At 40.1% G+C, this 16,015-nt stretch overlaps 4 protein-coding genes across 7 annotated transcripts; 2 read left to right on the top strand and 2 right to left on the bottom strand.

Moving 5' to 3' along the window:
- Positions 1-197: 197 nt before the first annotated feature.
- LOC144071600 (B-cell receptor-associated protein 29-like) lies at positions 198-3,798 on the bottom strand. Of its 2 annotated transcripts, XM_077596841.1 has the most exons (9): positions 3,734-3,790; positions 3,083-3,144; positions 2,431-2,572; positions 1,994-2,094; positions 1,454-1,601; positions 1,156-1,291; positions 981-1,077; positions 621-721; positions 198-549 (listed from the first exon to the last, which is right to left on the bottom strand). In XM_077596841.1, exons 3-9 carry the CDS (start codon positions 2,520-2,522, stop codon positions 514-516), a joined length of 711 nt encoding a protein of 236 aa, XP_077452967.1. In that variant the 5' UTR covers positions 2,523-2,572; positions 3,083-3,144; positions 3,734-3,790; the 3' UTR covers positions 198-513. The 2 variants fall into 2 exon arrangements, with proteins under 2 accessions (XP_077452967.1, XP_077452968.1); XM_077596842.1 differs by lacking the exon at positions 3,083-3,144 and having other exon boundaries at positions 3,734-3,798.
- A 138-nt stretch (positions 3,799-3,936) lies between these two features.
- gtf3c6 (general transcription factor IIIC, polypeptide 6, alpha) lies at positions 3,937-5,443 on the top strand. Its single transcript, XM_077596641.1, has 6 exons — positions 3,937-4,072; positions 4,348-4,425; positions 4,503-4,566; positions 4,728-4,772; positions 4,862-4,969; positions 5,052-5,443. The coding sequence occupies exons 1-6, from the start codon at positions 4,049-4,051 to the stop codon at positions 5,153-5,155; spliced, it is 423 nt and encodes a 140-aa protein (XP_077452767.1). The 5' UTR covers positions 3,937-4,048; the 3' UTR covers positions 5,156-5,443.
- A 900-nt stretch (positions 5,444-6,343) lies between these two features.
- calub (calumenin b) lies at positions 6,344-9,778 on the top strand. The gene is made up of 8 exons (XM_077596602.1): positions 6,344-6,446; positions 7,507-7,591; positions 7,672-7,893; positions 7,972-8,165; positions 8,241-8,407; positions 8,494-8,554; positions 8,649-8,845; positions 8,918-9,778. Exons 3-8 carry the CDS (start codon positions 7,673-7,675, stop codon positions 9,020-9,022), a joined length of 945 nt encoding a protein of 314 aa, XP_077452728.1. The 5' UTR covers positions 6,344-6,446; positions 7,507-7,591; position 7,672; the 3' UTR covers positions 9,023-9,778.
- A 99-nt stretch (positions 9,779-9,877) lies between these two features.
- LOC144071458 (cadherin-related family member 5) lies at positions 9,878-15,931 on the bottom strand. Of its 3 annotated transcripts, XM_077596600.1 has the most exons (18): positions 15,798-15,907; positions 15,469-15,567; positions 15,320-15,371; positions 14,981-15,086; positions 14,693-14,907; positions 14,251-14,307; positions 13,909-14,001; positions 13,754-13,840; positions 13,565-13,675; positions 13,103-13,273; positions 12,534-12,624; positions 12,360-12,466; positions 11,935-12,135; positions 11,718-11,849; positions 11,470-11,548; positions 11,196-11,386; positions 11,098-11,118; positions 9,878-10,984 (listed from the first exon to the last, which is right to left on the bottom strand). In XM_077596600.1, the coding sequence occupies exons 4-18, from the start codon at positions 15,048-15,050 to the stop codon at positions 10,142-10,144; spliced, it is 2,469 nt and encodes an 822-aa protein (XP_077452726.1). In that variant the 5' UTR covers positions 15,051-15,086; positions 15,320-15,371; positions 15,469-15,567; positions 15,798-15,907; the 3' UTR covers positions 9,878-10,141. The 3 variants fall into 3 exon arrangements, with proteins under 3 accessions (XP_077452726.1, XP_077452725.1, XP_077452727.1); XM_077596599.1 differs by having other exon boundaries at positions 15,469-15,931; XM_077596601.1 differs by lacking the exon at positions 15,469-15,567 and having other exon boundaries at positions 15,568-15,931.
- Positions 15,932-16,015: the final 84 nt, after the last annotated feature.

Here is a 16,015-nt window from a genome sequence, read left to right as displayed (position 1 = left end):
GGATGGAGGGATGGATGGAGGGGGCGATGGATGGAAATTCCGCACAATTTGGCTCATAAACACATTTTCAGAAATAAGGAGAGAAAAATAATGAATCGCTTAATTTTACATTCACTATTTTGTCACCCCTGCCAATGACTCAGACCAACACCTGTACATTGATTTACGAGTTTATTTTTTCAGGATGGCTAAATTCGTAGACCAAACAAAAAACTTAGACCGAAATTATGTGAAGTGTCCATTGCAGCCACTGAGTGAATTATGGCCTGCAGTGCCAAATTGCATGGGATGGCATTTGGATTCTTTAATTGCGCATAATCCCCTCCTGAATTTTGCCCTTTAAATTCACGCGTAAATCACAATTTGTCTCACAACACAAAGCATAAAATTAATTGAACAGCAGCTGCAAAAATTGACAAAATGGGCACTCATAAGTCTAGATACTGGTACCACTCTTTATACAAGGACTAAAAAGTTCATTTTCCAGAATATATTGATGAGCGAACATGTTGATCATTGGATCTTTTTGTCTGCTGCCCTCTGAAGATTCTGTGAAATGTGAAAAAAGTTAACAGGTTCAGTGAACACATTACCCTTATGAGGGCTTCATGTTTATTTACCTGGAGCTGATGATGCTCGCTCAGCAGTCGCTCGTATTCCTCGGCCAAACCTTTGGCCTGCGTGTTCATGGCCTCCACTTCAGCATGGGATTTGTGGACAGCTGGATGCGCAAACAGCATTTCATACCAGTTCAGTGTTGGGTAAAACTATGGAACATTGATTTAATACCGTCTGTAGAAAACCACCATGAAGGTTAAGACAGCTATTTTGTGTGGTTATTTTAGGGGGGTGTTAGGGGTATTATGTAGGGGAGAACTGGATTTTTTTTCCCTTTAATAGACTTCTTCGAAACAGCACATCTTAGATAAATGTAAACAGATGATGTTTCACTTCTGTAAAAGGATAGCATGAATGCATACCTATTTTTGTATTTTTCAACTGAACTGAGAGGTTCTGCACTTCAATCTTCAGCTGCAGATTTTCTTCTGAAATGGCTTTTTCCTCATCCTCAAGCGTCTGGAAATAATTATTGCATTTATCAATGTCATGTTTTTCGTTATAAATTGCTGTTGTAATGATGCAATTCCTGCTGACTTGTTTGAGTCGACGGTTTTCCTCTTGATGCTGTTCGGCAGCTTTGGCAGCATTCTCCATCTGCGACTGGAGACCTGAATTGTTCTCCAAAGCGAAAGCCACCTTGTTAAGCATGCTGATGATCCGCCACATAATACTGTAACATGAAATGCACTGAGATGGTCAGACTGCATGTTTGCAACTCAAGTGAACCCCCAACATATTGCAGTTCATTGTTTTCCACCATTGACAAATATATTCCAGATTTTTTTAAGACAGTACATACACATTTTTCAATGAATAAGAAAATAAGACTGACAGCCACTGAAAAAGTGAGAAGCCTGTGATATAGATGTTCCTCTGAGCTCTGAAAAGCCTCATGTGAAGATGGTCGAAGAGATTGGAGTTCACCTTAGCCTCTTGCATGGGTTCTGGGTTTGAGTACTTGTGTACTTCGCGAGCAGCATCTGAGGGTGGTAGAATGGTACTAAATGTAATCTAGCCCTACACTTACAAGGAGACAACAGTCATTTGGAGGATTTCTTTCTAAATAGATTACACCTGAAAACGTGTGCATAGGCTGAGAAAATTTCATTCATTAATTTTCCGTCCTGCATAACCTCACAACTGTCAACCTGGATTGGTGGTCAGCCAATCGCAGGGTGAGAACATTTGAATGCTGAATTTTTTATATGTAAATGCTTATGTCTCCCAGTCTCCATTATGTCTTATCCATCTAACATGTATATCTCATATCTTGGTATCTTTATTTTGTATGTTACATACAACAACACCGATCAATCAAACAATCAATTAATAATAATATATATTGGACCCATTAGCAGTGACGACATCTTACCGAGGAAAAGAACTATGAGAACCATGATTATGGTGAAGAAGCACTTGTTCCAGTAAGGTGATAACCACTTCCATATTCTCCAACTGAAAATCAAGCGCCATCTAAGAAGACAAGTAAACAATTCAACTCTATTTCCCCAACTATAATTAAGGAAAGGCACATGCAGTGGTACATTCATCTGACTTTAGTCCACTAAGTGACAACATTCATAAGTCAAATTATTCACATATCAAATCCATTTTCCCAATTGAAATGGCTTTAATTTATTTACCAAAAATGGCTCTACAGAAGATTTGTTTCGACTGTAACTTTACGTTGCTGGCATTGAAATATACACACATGGGTCAAATGATTTGTAGTAAATACATGCAGTCTAATATCCATTTCGAAGCGGATGGGATTTACTGCACTAACATTTTATCTTCTTAATAATGTACCTCAGTGGTGATATGAAGGGGACACACAGGATGATGTTGAAGGCTATCTCTACATAGAGAAAGAAGGCCACTGCCGTCCACTGAAGCGTCATACTGCCCTATATACTGCCAGGGTCTCAGTGTAGACCAGGGGGACGACTATCTATACAGGCCAAGAATTTAAAAAAAAAAATCGTATATGTGAGGAGACGGAGGGATTGTGATTACCTTTTTAGGTTAATTTTTCATCTTAACTTTGCAGTTGAGTATAAACAGATACAATGTGCTGTGAAAGAACACAGTTAAATCAAATACAAATACTAATCTCTTTGGCAATTCCAATTCAAGGCATTAGTGAAGCTTATTTTTAGCACAGAAAACGTACTCCATTCTACTTGCCTTTTCTGCGTATCTAGCTGTATTTCTTCTTTCTGTAGCTTTGATTCTCCATATACCTTGTCTTAAAATTTAAAGTCTTTTGTCTATTTACTTTGTCATATTTCTCCTGTTAGCCAAATCGCCAAGAGAAGCAAGAATTTCCAATCTTATTCTATCTACAGTCTTTTCCCCATGCACTTACTAGTTTTTAACCTTTCAAAAGTGATCTTGTAATGTTATTTTCTCATTTAAAGACAGCAAAGCATATCTATGAAGCATAGTGACATTCACTTACCTAAGTTGGTACGTCCAGAAAAACCCATGCACACACATCCACATGCAACAGCTGCGTTTGTGCTACACAAAAGTCTCAAATGTCAGTCACTTCAATGGCACAGAACAGTTTCTCTCTGCATCATGAAGTCATTGGTTAAAACGTTATTTTTTTTCTTTTTTTAATATTGTAATATATTTGTTCCTGAGTGTGGAAAATTAACAGCAGAAGAGCACCAGAGAATGTGTCATGCTTGACTACGTAAGTGTGCATTATAACATTTTGTATGTGTGTATATATTATGTTAATCTACTTTTATACAAGTCCTACTCAGAATATTAGAAAATGTAAAAGTTGAATTTGACCTTAAATGAATAAATTGGATATCAACATATTCCATTTTTATTTCTTTTGTAATTTGAATGTACAAAAGTGAAGCTTTTCACAGTACTCAAATTTTCTGAAATTGTAGGGGGTTGTTTTTAATGAAATATCAATCAGCAAAGTTGGAATGAGGTACTGCTGGCGTTTATGGGTCACGTCTAATGGCTCAATTAAATTAGCTTCTTTAATGTTAAGTTACCAAAATAAAACAATTATACTTGATTGTCTCAATTTTCAGGTAGGACTTGTTTGTCCTATTTGTGTACAAAAAAACAAGCAAATGTTTACCTGGACCGCATCTAGTTTTGATTGCACATGATTTTCACATATGGATTAACCAACACAGAGTCTAGATCTAAACCCCATTGAGAATGCGCGGCGGTCCGACTCAAACATCGCCGATGAATAATCATATACGTATAATATAGTAAATAATCTAACCTTAAAAGGGAGAATCAACGACATCTAGCGGTCAAAAAGCGCAATTGGATTATGACTTGCACGCTGCTTTCTCGGCCACCGTCACAATCGCGGAAGTAATCAAGTAATGTTTTGATGCAGACGGCGGGAGCACAAGTAACGATTACAACGACATAACAAAAGATGGATGACGAATGGGAAGAAGAGGTATATGTTATTATAATTATATAAATTCACTTGAACGAGTGAAACGTTACTGTAGCGCTCGTAATTTTGTTTTTCTTGAGGTTTTGTAGCGTTTGCATGTGCAATCCATGCACGACCGCTACATTTACACCATTAATACGTACTATCAATATCAACTGTGTAGAAGACAGCCCTATAGCGAGTTAGCGTTTTGTAACGGTTTGACATGTCAAAATACTATTTTTGGGGTTACTTTTTGACAGACATTTATTAACAAACGGTGTTTGTGTGTACAGGAGCAGCTTGTTGTTGTCGAGTTGTCTGGAATCATAAATAATGATGCTATGTTCAAGTCTGCTACCTGCGAAATATTGGTAAGTTTCAATGTTTTTATTAAAAAAATAGCTATAGTCCTTTAATGAGATCCTATGTCTTTGCAATTATTTGAAAGGATATTGACAGTGAGCAGCCAATGATGCAAATGGGCCAGTATGTGTTTGCCGGGGAATATGAAGGTAAGACCAACCCTTATCTTATTCAGGTCTTTGAAATTCACATTCTAACATCTTATCAAAGACGTCGGGCAACAGATGCATCAAATGGACCTAAAAGGAATAAGAATCACAATTCAATTAATGGGATTATTTGACTAATATGATTGTTTGCCCTTTTAAAGATACGCTGGGAACATGCGTTCTTTTCGAAGAGGGACCAGGAAAGGGTAAAAGTCTTCCCACTTCAGATCTTGTATGAATGTTTATTACCTATGTTTTAGTCTTACTTGAATGTTATGTTTGTGTGCGTCTACAGGAAAAGATGGAAATGCTCCCGAGCTCAAGTACATGTGTCACACAGTGAAGAAACTCATGATGCAGCGGATCTTCCTCAGCGAGAGGAAAGAAAATGAAAGTGATGCAGGTAAATCTGGATACACGGTGTAGTGTTTTGATGGTGCGATTCGTAACTTTTGGATACACACTATACTGTACTTTGGGGGCAGGTTCCTTATCAGCAGGTGGCCAAAGTGATCAGCAGGGGAGCAACACAGTCCTCCACCCGGATGAAAAAATAGAACAGGTGGAAGGAGACCAGTCAGTTGGATAAGATGAGGACACTGATGATTATCCAAGTGAAGAAAGGGTTCTTCTGTTGCTGTACTTCAAAAATGTGTTTAACAAAACCATTTGACATGACTGTATGCCACAATATTCTTATTTGTTGATATTGACATTGATGCAAAATCTCAAATTTTGTGGTGGTAAAAATTAGAGACATCTTGATACAGATTTGTTTTGCCGATCCAGTTATATTTTTTGATAATAAAATAAAAAATAATTCAACCAATGAAAGACAAATCATATTGTTTGTATTAAATGCTGTTTAAAAATGTTGTATGATGAAAATGTTACTATCTTTGTTTTCAAAAGACAAATAGCCCAGGCCTGCGCAGCGGACATGTTTTCCACAGTATAGTTTGTTTTACAGCAGCTGAAAAGTGCAATGGTGCTGAAAACGTGAATCCTGGATTAGGTCCTATCCCGTGACCAAATCTGTTAGTGTCTAATAATCTAAAAAAAAATAGCCCTAGTGGTCACAGACACTGCGTCATGACAACACTAGAAATGACATTTTTATTTTGCTATGACTTTATTTGCCTTGGAGGCCAATTTATGCGCCCCTGGATAAAATATATATTTATTTGTAGATGACATCACCAAGAACTGATTTAAAATTGTAAGGAATTGGTATTAACCCTCTCATGCATGAACTTGTCTTTAATCTTCAATGTTTTTATCACATTCATATAGGGTGGGTTTCATATACTGTCTTATGGGACAATATTTTGCAAAACCCATTTGACATCTAAATGTGGTATTAGTTTAGTGTTGCTCTTACGTATTTTGCGAGGCCATAACAAATTTAAATCAAATCAAAGAATTAATTGAAGGATCAATCTTTGGAAAACCAATTACCTGACTAGCAATAAATAATGCAAATTTTAAAAAGCTTTTGAGTAATACAAAATATAAACAATGCTACATAAAATTACTTTAACATACAAAATAAAAATCAACAGAGTGTAATAATTGAAAAAAAATAATAAAGAAAAATGTTTTTTTTAATGATTGCGTGCATAAAATATAATATAAACAATGTGCTTTGATTGTTGTCATTGGAACGTCTTATTGAATGAAAACAAAACGTCGCTCTTGTGGACGTGGCGGTTTTCGGCCAACCAAATCACGAAGTTTAAGGATGTGGACCAATGAGCGAACGCCATGTGATGAGCGTCCTCTCAACGTCATTGGCCAGTAAGTGCTCGACCTCCGGAAGTGAATAACACAGGGTGTGTTTCCGTGAGTGTAGTTGACGGCCACATCAACAAACTTCATCGGTAAGTTCTTTATATCACAAATTTTTGAAAATATATAAAACATAATTAAGATTCGATATGGTATAGCACAAGTTTTAAGTGTAATATTAGACATTTTGATCTGTTTTCTAATGTGCTAGTGCTTCCCTTAGGTTAGCTAGATAGATTTGAGCATAAAAACTCATAATAACTCATTCATCATTTTCTTATCAAATTATGCGTATAACTCTTCATTTTCCATCTGTATTTTTTATCTATCCTTTAATTTTTTTTCTTTTACTTTCATACAGGCGTGACTTAACAGTTGTCAATGTAAACGTGTTTATGGTTATAACTGCTGCATCTAAATATATTATATATTTTAAAATATCTATCGAATAAAGGGGCCACTTTTACATGAAGTTGTGATCTGATTTTTTTTTATGGCGAAACCCCTTGAAGGCATTAAAGCATTCCATTGATCAACGCACAAAGTCGCTTGTCTTTGTAACTAATGTGTTTCATATGACGAGGAGCATCTAACTACACATTTCTCTCAGCCAAGTTGTGACCGAATCTGTTAAGTTCATTTTGCCGTTCAAATTTAACTGAATTATCATTGAATAGATACATCGTCGTTCCTGTCTATATGGTGAAATTAAGCTAAATTGAATTTTCTCTTATCAGCATCAGCAGTTACCGAAAAGCGTCTTTTGAATTTGTCAGTTTTGTTAACACATTTTGTAAAGAAAATGGTTGTTGAGGAAAAAAACATTAATAAATATAGTTATTACATTTAACTATTCTTTTTTATATAGATATTTCAGGCATTTAACCTCTTGATGCCTATTTTTTTCATTGACATATTTTTGTTTTATTTCAGTTTCACAAAAACAAGAAATATTTTCAAATCTTAGTTTTCATTGCCATTGACAGTTAATATACATGAAATTGGCTGCCATTGAGTATTGGTACCCATCGAACGATTGCTATCAGTCCTTCCAGTCAAAATGGATTGGACATCTCTCACTGCCAATGTCAGGTAATTTTGCTAAGAAGTTTTATATTCAAATATTTTTTTGTTGATTTCACTCTCATGCAGCCCTTGAGAAGACTATTTAAAAGGTTGAGTCTACCAGCCAAAGATCAAAAGACCCACATCCGGGGTGAAAGACTATAGCGGGGAAGTAAGTTAAAGAAGAATGTTGAGAAACTGACAGATTTCAGAGACCAAAAATATTTATCTGGTCTTAATTTTCAAATGCAGGATGGAGCTCCGACCATTTTTAATGTGCTTTGCCCTCTGCGCGGTGTACGCCACCAGCAAGCCCACGGACAAGAAGGAACGCGTCCACCACGATGACCCACTCAGCAACCTGGAGCACAATGATGGTGAGAACTTTGACTATGACCACGAGGCCTTTCTTGGAGAGGAAGAGGCCAAGACATTTGACCAGCTCACTCCTGAAGAAAGCAAAGAACGTCTTGGGTAAGTTGTGTTCCTAAATGCGTATCATTTTTCAGATCAGTCTGCCCGATCACGTAATCGGTTTGTTGTTTTCTGCAGCAAACTGGTGGAGCGCATTGACAAAGACCAAGATGGCTTTGTGACTACAGAGGAGATGAAAGATTGGATCAGATACACACAGAAAAAGTGGATGTTTGAGGATGCCAATCGCCAGTGGAAGACATATGACATCAACAATGATGGCAAGCTGGAATGGGAAGAATACAAGAACTCCACATACGGATACATGCTCGGTAAGAACCACCTAGACAGCATTTCAAAGTTTGCTGAGATCCAGCCGACACTTAAATACATGGATTTGACCACAGATGAACCAGATGCTGACGATAGCTATAGCTACAAGCAGATGCTGGCGCGTGATGAGAGGAGGTTCAATATGGCCGACATGGATGGAGACAAACTCGCTAACCGAGAAGAGTTCACTGCTTTCCTTCACCCTGAGGAGTTTGAGCATTTGAGAGAGATTGTAGTGCTTGTGAGTTTAAAAAAAACATGCCTGATGTACAACACCACTGAGAAAAGCTGTTTATTCAGTTTGCCCTACTTTTTTTGTCCCTCTAGGAAACTATGGAAGATATTGACAAGAATAGAGATGGCTTAATTGACATAGACGAGTACATTGGTATGTTTGTTTTACTCCAAGTTGACTTACAAGTGTCAGTCAAGGCCAACGAGACAATACAAATAGAATTTGACCGTGTCTTTGACCTTATCAGGCGATATGTACAACGCCGAGGGTGCGGAAGAACCTGAATGGGTGAAAACAGAAAGGGAGCAGTTCACCCAGTTCCGGGACAAGAACAAGGACGGCAAGATGGACAAGGATGAGACCAGAGACTGGATCATGCCAAAAGACTATGACCATGTTGAGGCAGAGGCAAAGCACCTGGTTTATGAGTCTGACATGGACAAAGTAAGCCTGCTCTAGCAATTCAGTAAGCACGTTTGGTAATATGGGCCTAAAATTGTGTTTTTTTCCACATAGGATGGCCGCCTGACTAAGGAAGAAATCGTTGACAAGTACGACTTATTTGTGGGCAGCCAGGCCACCAACTTTGGAGAAGCCCTCATACATCATGACGAGTTCTAAATTTGTAGCCGTCCACAAAGACTTTGTGTCCGCGGTGTCGTCCAAGTGTTAAGTGGACATTTTTTTTGTTTTTTTATATATGCACCATGACTTCATCTAATTTATTTAAGTTTTCGTTGAATGTTATCAAATGCATGCATGCACAGACACTCCCTTTTTGAAAGCTTGATTTGGTCATCTTGGGAGCAAATGATTAAATCAGTTGAGAAGAGAGTTATTTCCTTAACATGAACAATAGTTTGGATCCTTATTTTTCCCAAAGCACTGGAAGAACAACCCTGCCCAATCGAAGAACATTGTATTGTATCAGGATGTTAGCAAAAAAGGGCTGAATTGGTTGTTCTGTCAACTAAATTTCTCACTTGCCTCCTTTATGTCAGTGTATTGTGTGTACAATACTCACACGCAGTTTCTGGGTGTGATGACAAGTAGGCTTTTTGTGTTGTTGATAATGACGACAGGGCCTATGTCCGATTATTATTATTATTGATGACTGACATCCACCTTCTGCATTGAGTCTTTCTGTCCTCCACAACATTAGCTTAACCTTTTAAGTATCTTTGCTTTTTTCCCTCATACATTGATAACCACTGTTCATTTTACTTTCATGTAAGGTCAGTTTTTTTACAGGCAGACTGCAGAAGCCTTTTGTAGAGATTTAACTGTAAATATATGGATCTTCAAACTGAGCTGACGATCAAGTAGTTTTTGTGGTAAGACCATCTTAAATAAAATACATTAAAAATATCCACACAATGGTTTGCATAAGGTGTGTTTTTTGGGAATCGGTTGCTTGGTAAACTTGGAACTTGAACACCAAACATTTTCTCAGAGTGCTTCAGTAACAGCCAGTACTCGTTGCCCATTTAGAAAATATTTAATAGAACATAGTGTGAATTCTGCACATGCTAATACAGTCCCAAAGAAGGGGAGATAGTTTTTCAGGAAGTACAATTATAGTTTGATGAAGTCAGACTATAATGTGAAGCGCAAGAGTGGTGTGAAAAACAACAGTTTGTTGAATCTATGGAGAAATTTTCTTTTCGCAATGCTCCGAGGGAGCACGTTGAGTTTTTGTGCCGCAGAGAGAGAGAGAAAAAAAGTCCTTGCATTCCTCTATTACCGTGTGTATGTGATAAATGTTGGGTTGCAACGGGCCAACACCCTCAATAGCTCCTCTTCGTCCGGCTCTAACTCACCCATGCTGTTTTTGTCAGCATCTTCATCACCCAGGAATCCATCGTCCTCAAGGGCAGGTGGATGTCCTGCCTGTTCCCGGTGGTCCGCTTGCTCAAGCTGGTCTAGTGATGTGCAGGGCTGGTCCTCCTCTTCACTCCACCTCTGCTCTGAGGGTTCAGGTGATGCATCCACCATGATCAAGGTGGCCTTCAATGGAGCCTGGTCTGGTGTGTGTGGTGGTGTGCTTCTCTGTTTTGGCAGGGACAACAGTAAAGGAGAGTCGATGGGGTTTAGGGGTGAATCGGTACGAGTTGTGCTGAAAGGTTTCTCTGTCTCAGCCAAGGCGATCCGGGCCCGACTTTGGGGGACGCTTGCTGACGAGGGCGAAGGGCTGATGGGGTTTCCGACAGAGTCCTCGTCGGTGTTTGTCTGCGAGTCCAGACAGGTCGAAGGTGTGGTCGCATCTGGTGGAAGAGTCCCCAAGTTGCTTTCTTTCGGCTCGATGGGGTCCATGTCCACTGAGTTTGGCCGGAAGGTGGACAGGCAAGACAGGCTTCGAGTTGGTGTTGAAACACTGTTGTTGAAGGAAATGGTGGAGCACACAGCTTCGACCAAGCTCAACGTGGCATTTGGGGGTGCAATGGGGTTATTGTTCGGCTGGACCGACTCCTGGTGAGATGGAGGATCTTTCCCTGAGAAGCTGAATGAAGGGTTGATAGTTCCGTAGTCTTCACTGCTGAAGCTCACGTCATCCACCCGTGGTGCTCCGCTGCTTGGGTTCACCTAGCATAGCAGTCAAAAGGTGAAAAGAATGTAAGGGATTATTTATCCATCCCTGCATGGTCTACTTTTACAGCCTGATAGATAATAATATTTGATAGAATTCTGAAACTCACCATTTGGAAGCATCGAAGGCTCTATGGAGGGAAAAAAAAGCATATTTTAGATCGAGCCTTAATTTGTTAAGATGAGTGACTCAGTGCAGTCATCTCACCACATTGGGGTGCTTGCACTGGGCCACGCAGCCTCTCTCCAGGGGGTCCAGATGTCCTTTGCGTTTCCTCTTCATACACAGAACCAGACTCGCGCCACAGCCCAGCACCGTGAGGAAGACCGTGCTGAGGAACAGGGCCTTTCCCAGAGTACAGCTGATGGTGCGGTCATCTACCAGTGCGCTTAAAGGAACTAATGTCCAAGCGTAAGGACATTATGGATACATACATTTGACTTTACTCCACTTTTTTAAGGCATTTTAGGAGTGTTCTTACTTGATTGACTTTCTGATAACACCTCCACCACCACAGTGGAAACAACAGTGTCCCCTGATTCTCTGTCTCTCGCCATTACCTGCCAAGAATTTATTTTGTTGCTGTATTTCAGTGTATGGATACATTTCCCAGAGTTGATCTAGTTGCAACAAAATTAAATGTAAATTGGATTTCTTTGGATTTGAGCCCTGTACAACTGCTTCCCAGGTTAGAGCAACGCATACATCAAGTTGGTTCTCGGGGCTTACATGCAGCAGGTGCTTTTGTCTTGCTTTGAGCTGATTGGTCCTGGCAATGAGAAGCCCCTCCTGTGTGACCCGGTAGATGCCCGTGTAATTGGACGTGGGACTGAAGGTGAAGTAGATCATCGGATTAAATCCCTGCAGGTCAGGATAGTGAGGACAACTGAAAAATAGTCCAGAACTTTAATGTACTGTGGATTTTTTGTTTGTTTGGGCGTCCTACATGTTTAAAGTCTTGGTCTTGCACATGTAACATCAACGCCCTGTTGCCGTAGGTATAAACCAAAGAGGCAGGACTCATCCCTGCCATCACAAAGCCGTGGTATTCGGCCATGTCAAACACTGGATGATACCGATTCACTGCTAGCACGCGGACCAGCACGGTAGCAACGGAGTACTTCCTGGGGTCGTTGTCCTGAAAAGCCTGTATAGCAACATACCGAATGAGTTAAAACGGGAGTACAAACTTGATTTACAATGGAGTGCATTCCGTATCTCCTTAACAGAGTTTGGGCACCGGTGTTGCCTCTATCAAGTTGCAATTGCAGAAACAAATCCCCAAACCACAATACAAAAACACGCAACTGGACGTAAATATACGTAAGTTTAGAAAAGTGCTTTTCAATGTGTGGCACAAGCCATGCTTACCATGACTTGAAGATGCAGCGCCGGTGTGGCAAGTCTGTCCTTTACCGCCCGGGTGAATCTCACCTCTCCTGTCTGGCGATCCATCAGGAAACGGCCATGGTCGTCCCCTGGTGTTGACAGTACTGCTTGGTTAAAAGCTGTTAAAAAGTGGATCAGCTATTTTTACTGTGCTACCTGAGAGGATGGAATAGCTGACCGGGGCTCTGAGTCCTCTGTCTCCATCCACCGCATGGATGGGACCAGGGGAGAAATCCAGTACAAAATCCTACATCAAGACAAAACATACAGAACATGTCTTTTGCTATGAGCTATAGCTGAGACTTGGGAACAGACCAAAAAACGTTGACTGGCTAGGATTATTTGTTTTAAATCTCAAGGGTCGAATTGGTGATACTGTACTTTACCTGTTAGCCAAAGACATTGCAACTTTAATCCAACAGGCTTATTCACTTCTAAACTAAGCGTGGCCTTGAAGGTAGCCACTTTAGGGTTTTTGTTTTCCCGTGTGCCTCATGAACGGCTGACTGCTTGTAGACCAACATGTCACACTGAGCAATTTAGAACTGAAGATTAGAAGCCTTTTAGATTTCCAGTGGCACATCATCAGCAAACTAAAGTCGAATTTGCTCGATTGAACTCTCATAAATTATAGTAAAGAATCATTCACATTCGCCTTTGGAGTACAATTGCCCCAAAAGAAGGTACTGAGTGAAGCAAATGATTCAATCCATAGTACAACAAACCTCTATGCCTTCTGTGACATTAACAGTGTACATAGGACTGGTACAAATCTGATTGGTTTGTTCGTGAAACAGCAGCGTGCAGGGCAAGAACTGAGGGTACTGGTCATCTCCATCCAGGACATCAACAGTTATTTCAGTGCTGGTGTTGAAATGCTCAGCTGTGTTCATTTCCTGTAAAAGTGTGAGACAGTTTTACCTTTGACAAGTCGATGTACTCTAGGAGGCATTTGTACATTCATCCATTTTTTCATACTGCTTGTTCTCATTTGGGAGCATGGTAAACTGGAGTCTATCCCAGCTGACTTTGAGATGTGGTACCCAAAGTACCCCAAAAAACCGTGAACACAAAACATTAGGGCCAAAGTTAAGATGAGAACAATCAAGGTCAGCTAACTACTTGACCCCCCACGCTTCCTTTGTGTCATTGAAAAAATTTTTTTTTAAAGGAAAAACAGATCTTACAGAGGCATGAATAGTGAGAAAGAGATGTGTTTTGGTCTCGTAGTCAAGAGGCTTGGCAAGCAACACCTCACCGCTGTTAGGAAGATCGATTTTAAAGTACTCTGCATCAGGCTGTAGAACACAAACATATATTATTATTTGTATATCTGTATTTATCTATTGTCTCCTTCCCGTTGGGGATCAACTTACAGATGACTGGTCAATGGAGTAAATGATCTGGTCATTGTCTGCATCCGTTGCCAGGACAGTAAACAGGAGCGTATTGACCGGAGTCAACTGAACAGCACAGGACAGGCATAAGGTGACCAATCACTAAAAGTCATTTTTGTGTCTGAGCATCTTACCTCACTTAAGGCAACAGTTTGAACAGTGTCATCCCGAAACTCGGGCCAGTTGTCGTTCTCGTTAAGAACCTCCACCACAATCCTAGAAACGCTCTGCAAAAGCAGTAGACACACATTCGACTTTCTGTGTAAGTAATGTAAGCACATTTATCATGTACTTGTACTTAAGTATTTTTAGATTTTAACTCCCAACATTTAGAAACACTCATCACGTATGAATTGTTTGATGTTTTGCTCTTTAAGACATTTGTACCCTCACTATTAAGTGGTTTTCACAAGACTATGTACTTCTACTCAAGTGTGATTTGTTTTTCTACCTGTACTCTTTTTATGAGAGTGTACCTGAAGCACATCATTTTCGTAGCATGACAAATCAGCCAACAGGACAGGACCCTGCATCTGAAACACAAATGGAGGATGATCTTGCAATTTCAAACAAGTTAAATACTTCACATGTTTGGTTATCTTGTTGGTTTTTCAGAAGTTTTAAGAAGAAGAGGGAAACTTATACAATATTGTCGTGGTTGACTCCCAAAAAGTTGAGTCATGTTGATAGTTTAAGGACATATTTACTATAAATAACATGTTGAGTTACTTAGTTCTTTGGTTGCTTGGTTAATTGTTTTCTACATCGGTTTTAGTTTAAGGGTGTTGCTTGGTTGCTGTCATTTAATCTAATTGAACATTTAAGTTTTCAAGATGACTAAGAGGGGGATGAACTAGATTGAACCGTTAACTATTCTGCCAATAATTCATAGAGCATATAGAATGGATTTGGAAATACCTCTCGGTCAAGCACTTTCTCCGGTGATGTGTTGAGACATAAGACTCCACCGTTAAAGAAGAACCAGTCAGCGTCTTTCCCTTGCACTCTCCACTCAATACCCTCCACCGGATTCTCCGCCATGAGTTCAGCCACCACTTCTCCACACAGACTGTTTTCGGCCACCGTGGAGTACATGTCCCGACCATCCGTGCAACCGCCCCATCCCGACGTCCCTGTTTCCCGCACTGGAAGTTTAACAAAGGGAACATTTGGGAGCGGCGTGGAGGGAAGAGTGGCATACTATACCTGCGACTCCATGCACACACATGAGGAGCATCAGGGAGGTGGTCCAACGCAGTTTGGCTGAAGCAGTCATCCCTGAGCTCAGTCAGGCTTTAGGATCTGAAGTTAACTGAATGGTGCAAATAGTTCAGAAACAATCAGTAGTCTGGAGGATTTCTTCTTTCCGTTAGCTGAAACTTAGAGGCCTACAATGCGACAATATTTTAATGATGCCACGTTGGAGTGACATGTAAGAATTTCAAGAACTACTGTACTATACGAAAGTCATATTAAAGAATGCATTGGTCTTAAAGCTGGATGTCAAGGACATTGAAAAAGGTGGAAACTACTTCTAATACCAACCTGCTGTCATTAATTCCTCTCCGGCGGTTGCGTCAGCCTCCATGTCTTCCGTCTGGATGAGAAACAAATGATTGTTTTGCCACCGCGGACAAATGCAACTTTTGGATGGACAACAAAGAAAGCAATGACAAAAAACACAGTCAACCCACCGACAGCTCGCACATGTTAAAAAGCAGACAGCAGCTTACGGGGCGTATCCAGGGATAACCGTCAGCTCAGGGGATAAGCCACCGGGGGGTGGGGCTCACCTGGTCGGGGGGAAGACGGAGCCAATCAGATTAAGACTCCGGTAAGACGCTGGCATCGAGAGCCCAGACTGTTGCCGTTGGTGAATTGAAGAGATTTGTCTGGCTCAAAAGACACCGTTTGACCTTGACAAACTGATTGTTATGCAAATGAGGCACAGCAGCCATGTAGTAGAGGTTAAAAAATGAAACTAAATATGCGTTTGTGAGAGTGTGTACGAGTGAGTGCTAACTTTTTAAGTGCAGGTCGAAGGAAAATTTGTTTATCAAATCCCTTCTCATAATCCTATTGCGGATTATACATGCTGCAACCACAATATATGTACATATGCCCTCAAGGCCCCTCCTTATCCAGTCGCTTCCATGTCTCCCTCCACCAACACACCTGATTCAAATAATCAGGGTGGTTAACAAGCTTCTGGACATCTTGCTGATTAGTTGATCATTTTAT

The sequence above is a fragment of the Stigmatopora argus genome, chromosome 3, assembly GCF_051989625.1.
Source record: "Stigmatopora argus isolate UIUO_Sarg chromosome 3, RoL_Sarg_1.0, whole genome shotgun sequence".
NCBI lineage: Eukaryota > Metazoa > Chordata > Actinopteri > Syngnathiformes > Syngnathidae > Stigmatopora > Stigmatopora argus.
This window is presented reverse-complemented; position numbering and strand designations above follow the sequence as displayed.

Coding starts and splice junctions, on each gene's coding strand:
- LOC144071600 (XM_077596842.1), bottom strand. CDS start 2,522: ATGACGCTTCAGTGGACGGCAGTGGCCTTCTTTCTCTATGTAGAGATA. Junction 2,095..2,430: donor CCCTTCATATCACCACTGAG/GTACATTATTAA, acceptor TTGTCTTCTTAG/ATGGCGCTTGATTTTCAGTT. Junction 722..980: donor GTTGAAAAATACAAAAATAG/GTATGCATTCAT, acceptor TTGCGCATCCAG/CTGTCCACAAATCCCATGCT.
- gtf3c6 (XM_077596641.1), top strand. CDS start 4,049: ATGGATGACGAATGGGAAGAAGAG. Junction 4,073..4,347: donor ATGACGAATGGGAAGAAGAG/GTATATGTTATT, acceptor TTGTGTGTACAG/GAGCAGCTTGTTGTTGTCGA. Junction 4,970..5,051: donor AGAAAATGAAAGTGATGCAG/GTAAATCTGGAT, acceptor CTTTGGGGGCAG/GTTCCTTATCAGCAGGTGGC.
- calub (XM_077596602.1), top strand. CDS start 7,673: ATGGAGCTCCGACCATTTTTAATGTGCTTTGCCCTCTGCGCGGTGTAC. Junction 7,894..7,971: donor GAAAGCAAAGAACGTCTTGG/GTAAGTTGTGTT, acceptor TGTTTTCTGCAG/CAAACTGGTGGAGCGCATTG. Junction 8,555..8,648: donor TGACATAGACGAGTACATTG/GTATGTTTGTTT, acceptor TGACCTTATCAG/GCGATATGTACAACGCCGAG.
- LOC144071458 (XM_077596599.1), bottom strand. CDS start 15,050: ATGACTGCTTCAGCCAAACTGCGTTGGACCACCTCCCTGATGCTCCTC. Junction 14,002..14,250: donor ACGAAAATGATGTGCTTCAG/GTACACTCTCAT, acceptor CTGCTTTTGCAG/AGCGTTTCTAGGATTGTGGT. Junction 13,841..13,908: donor AAACTGTTGCCTTAAGTGAG/GTAAGATGCTCA, acceptor TGTGCTGTTCAG/TTGACTCCGGTCAATACGCT.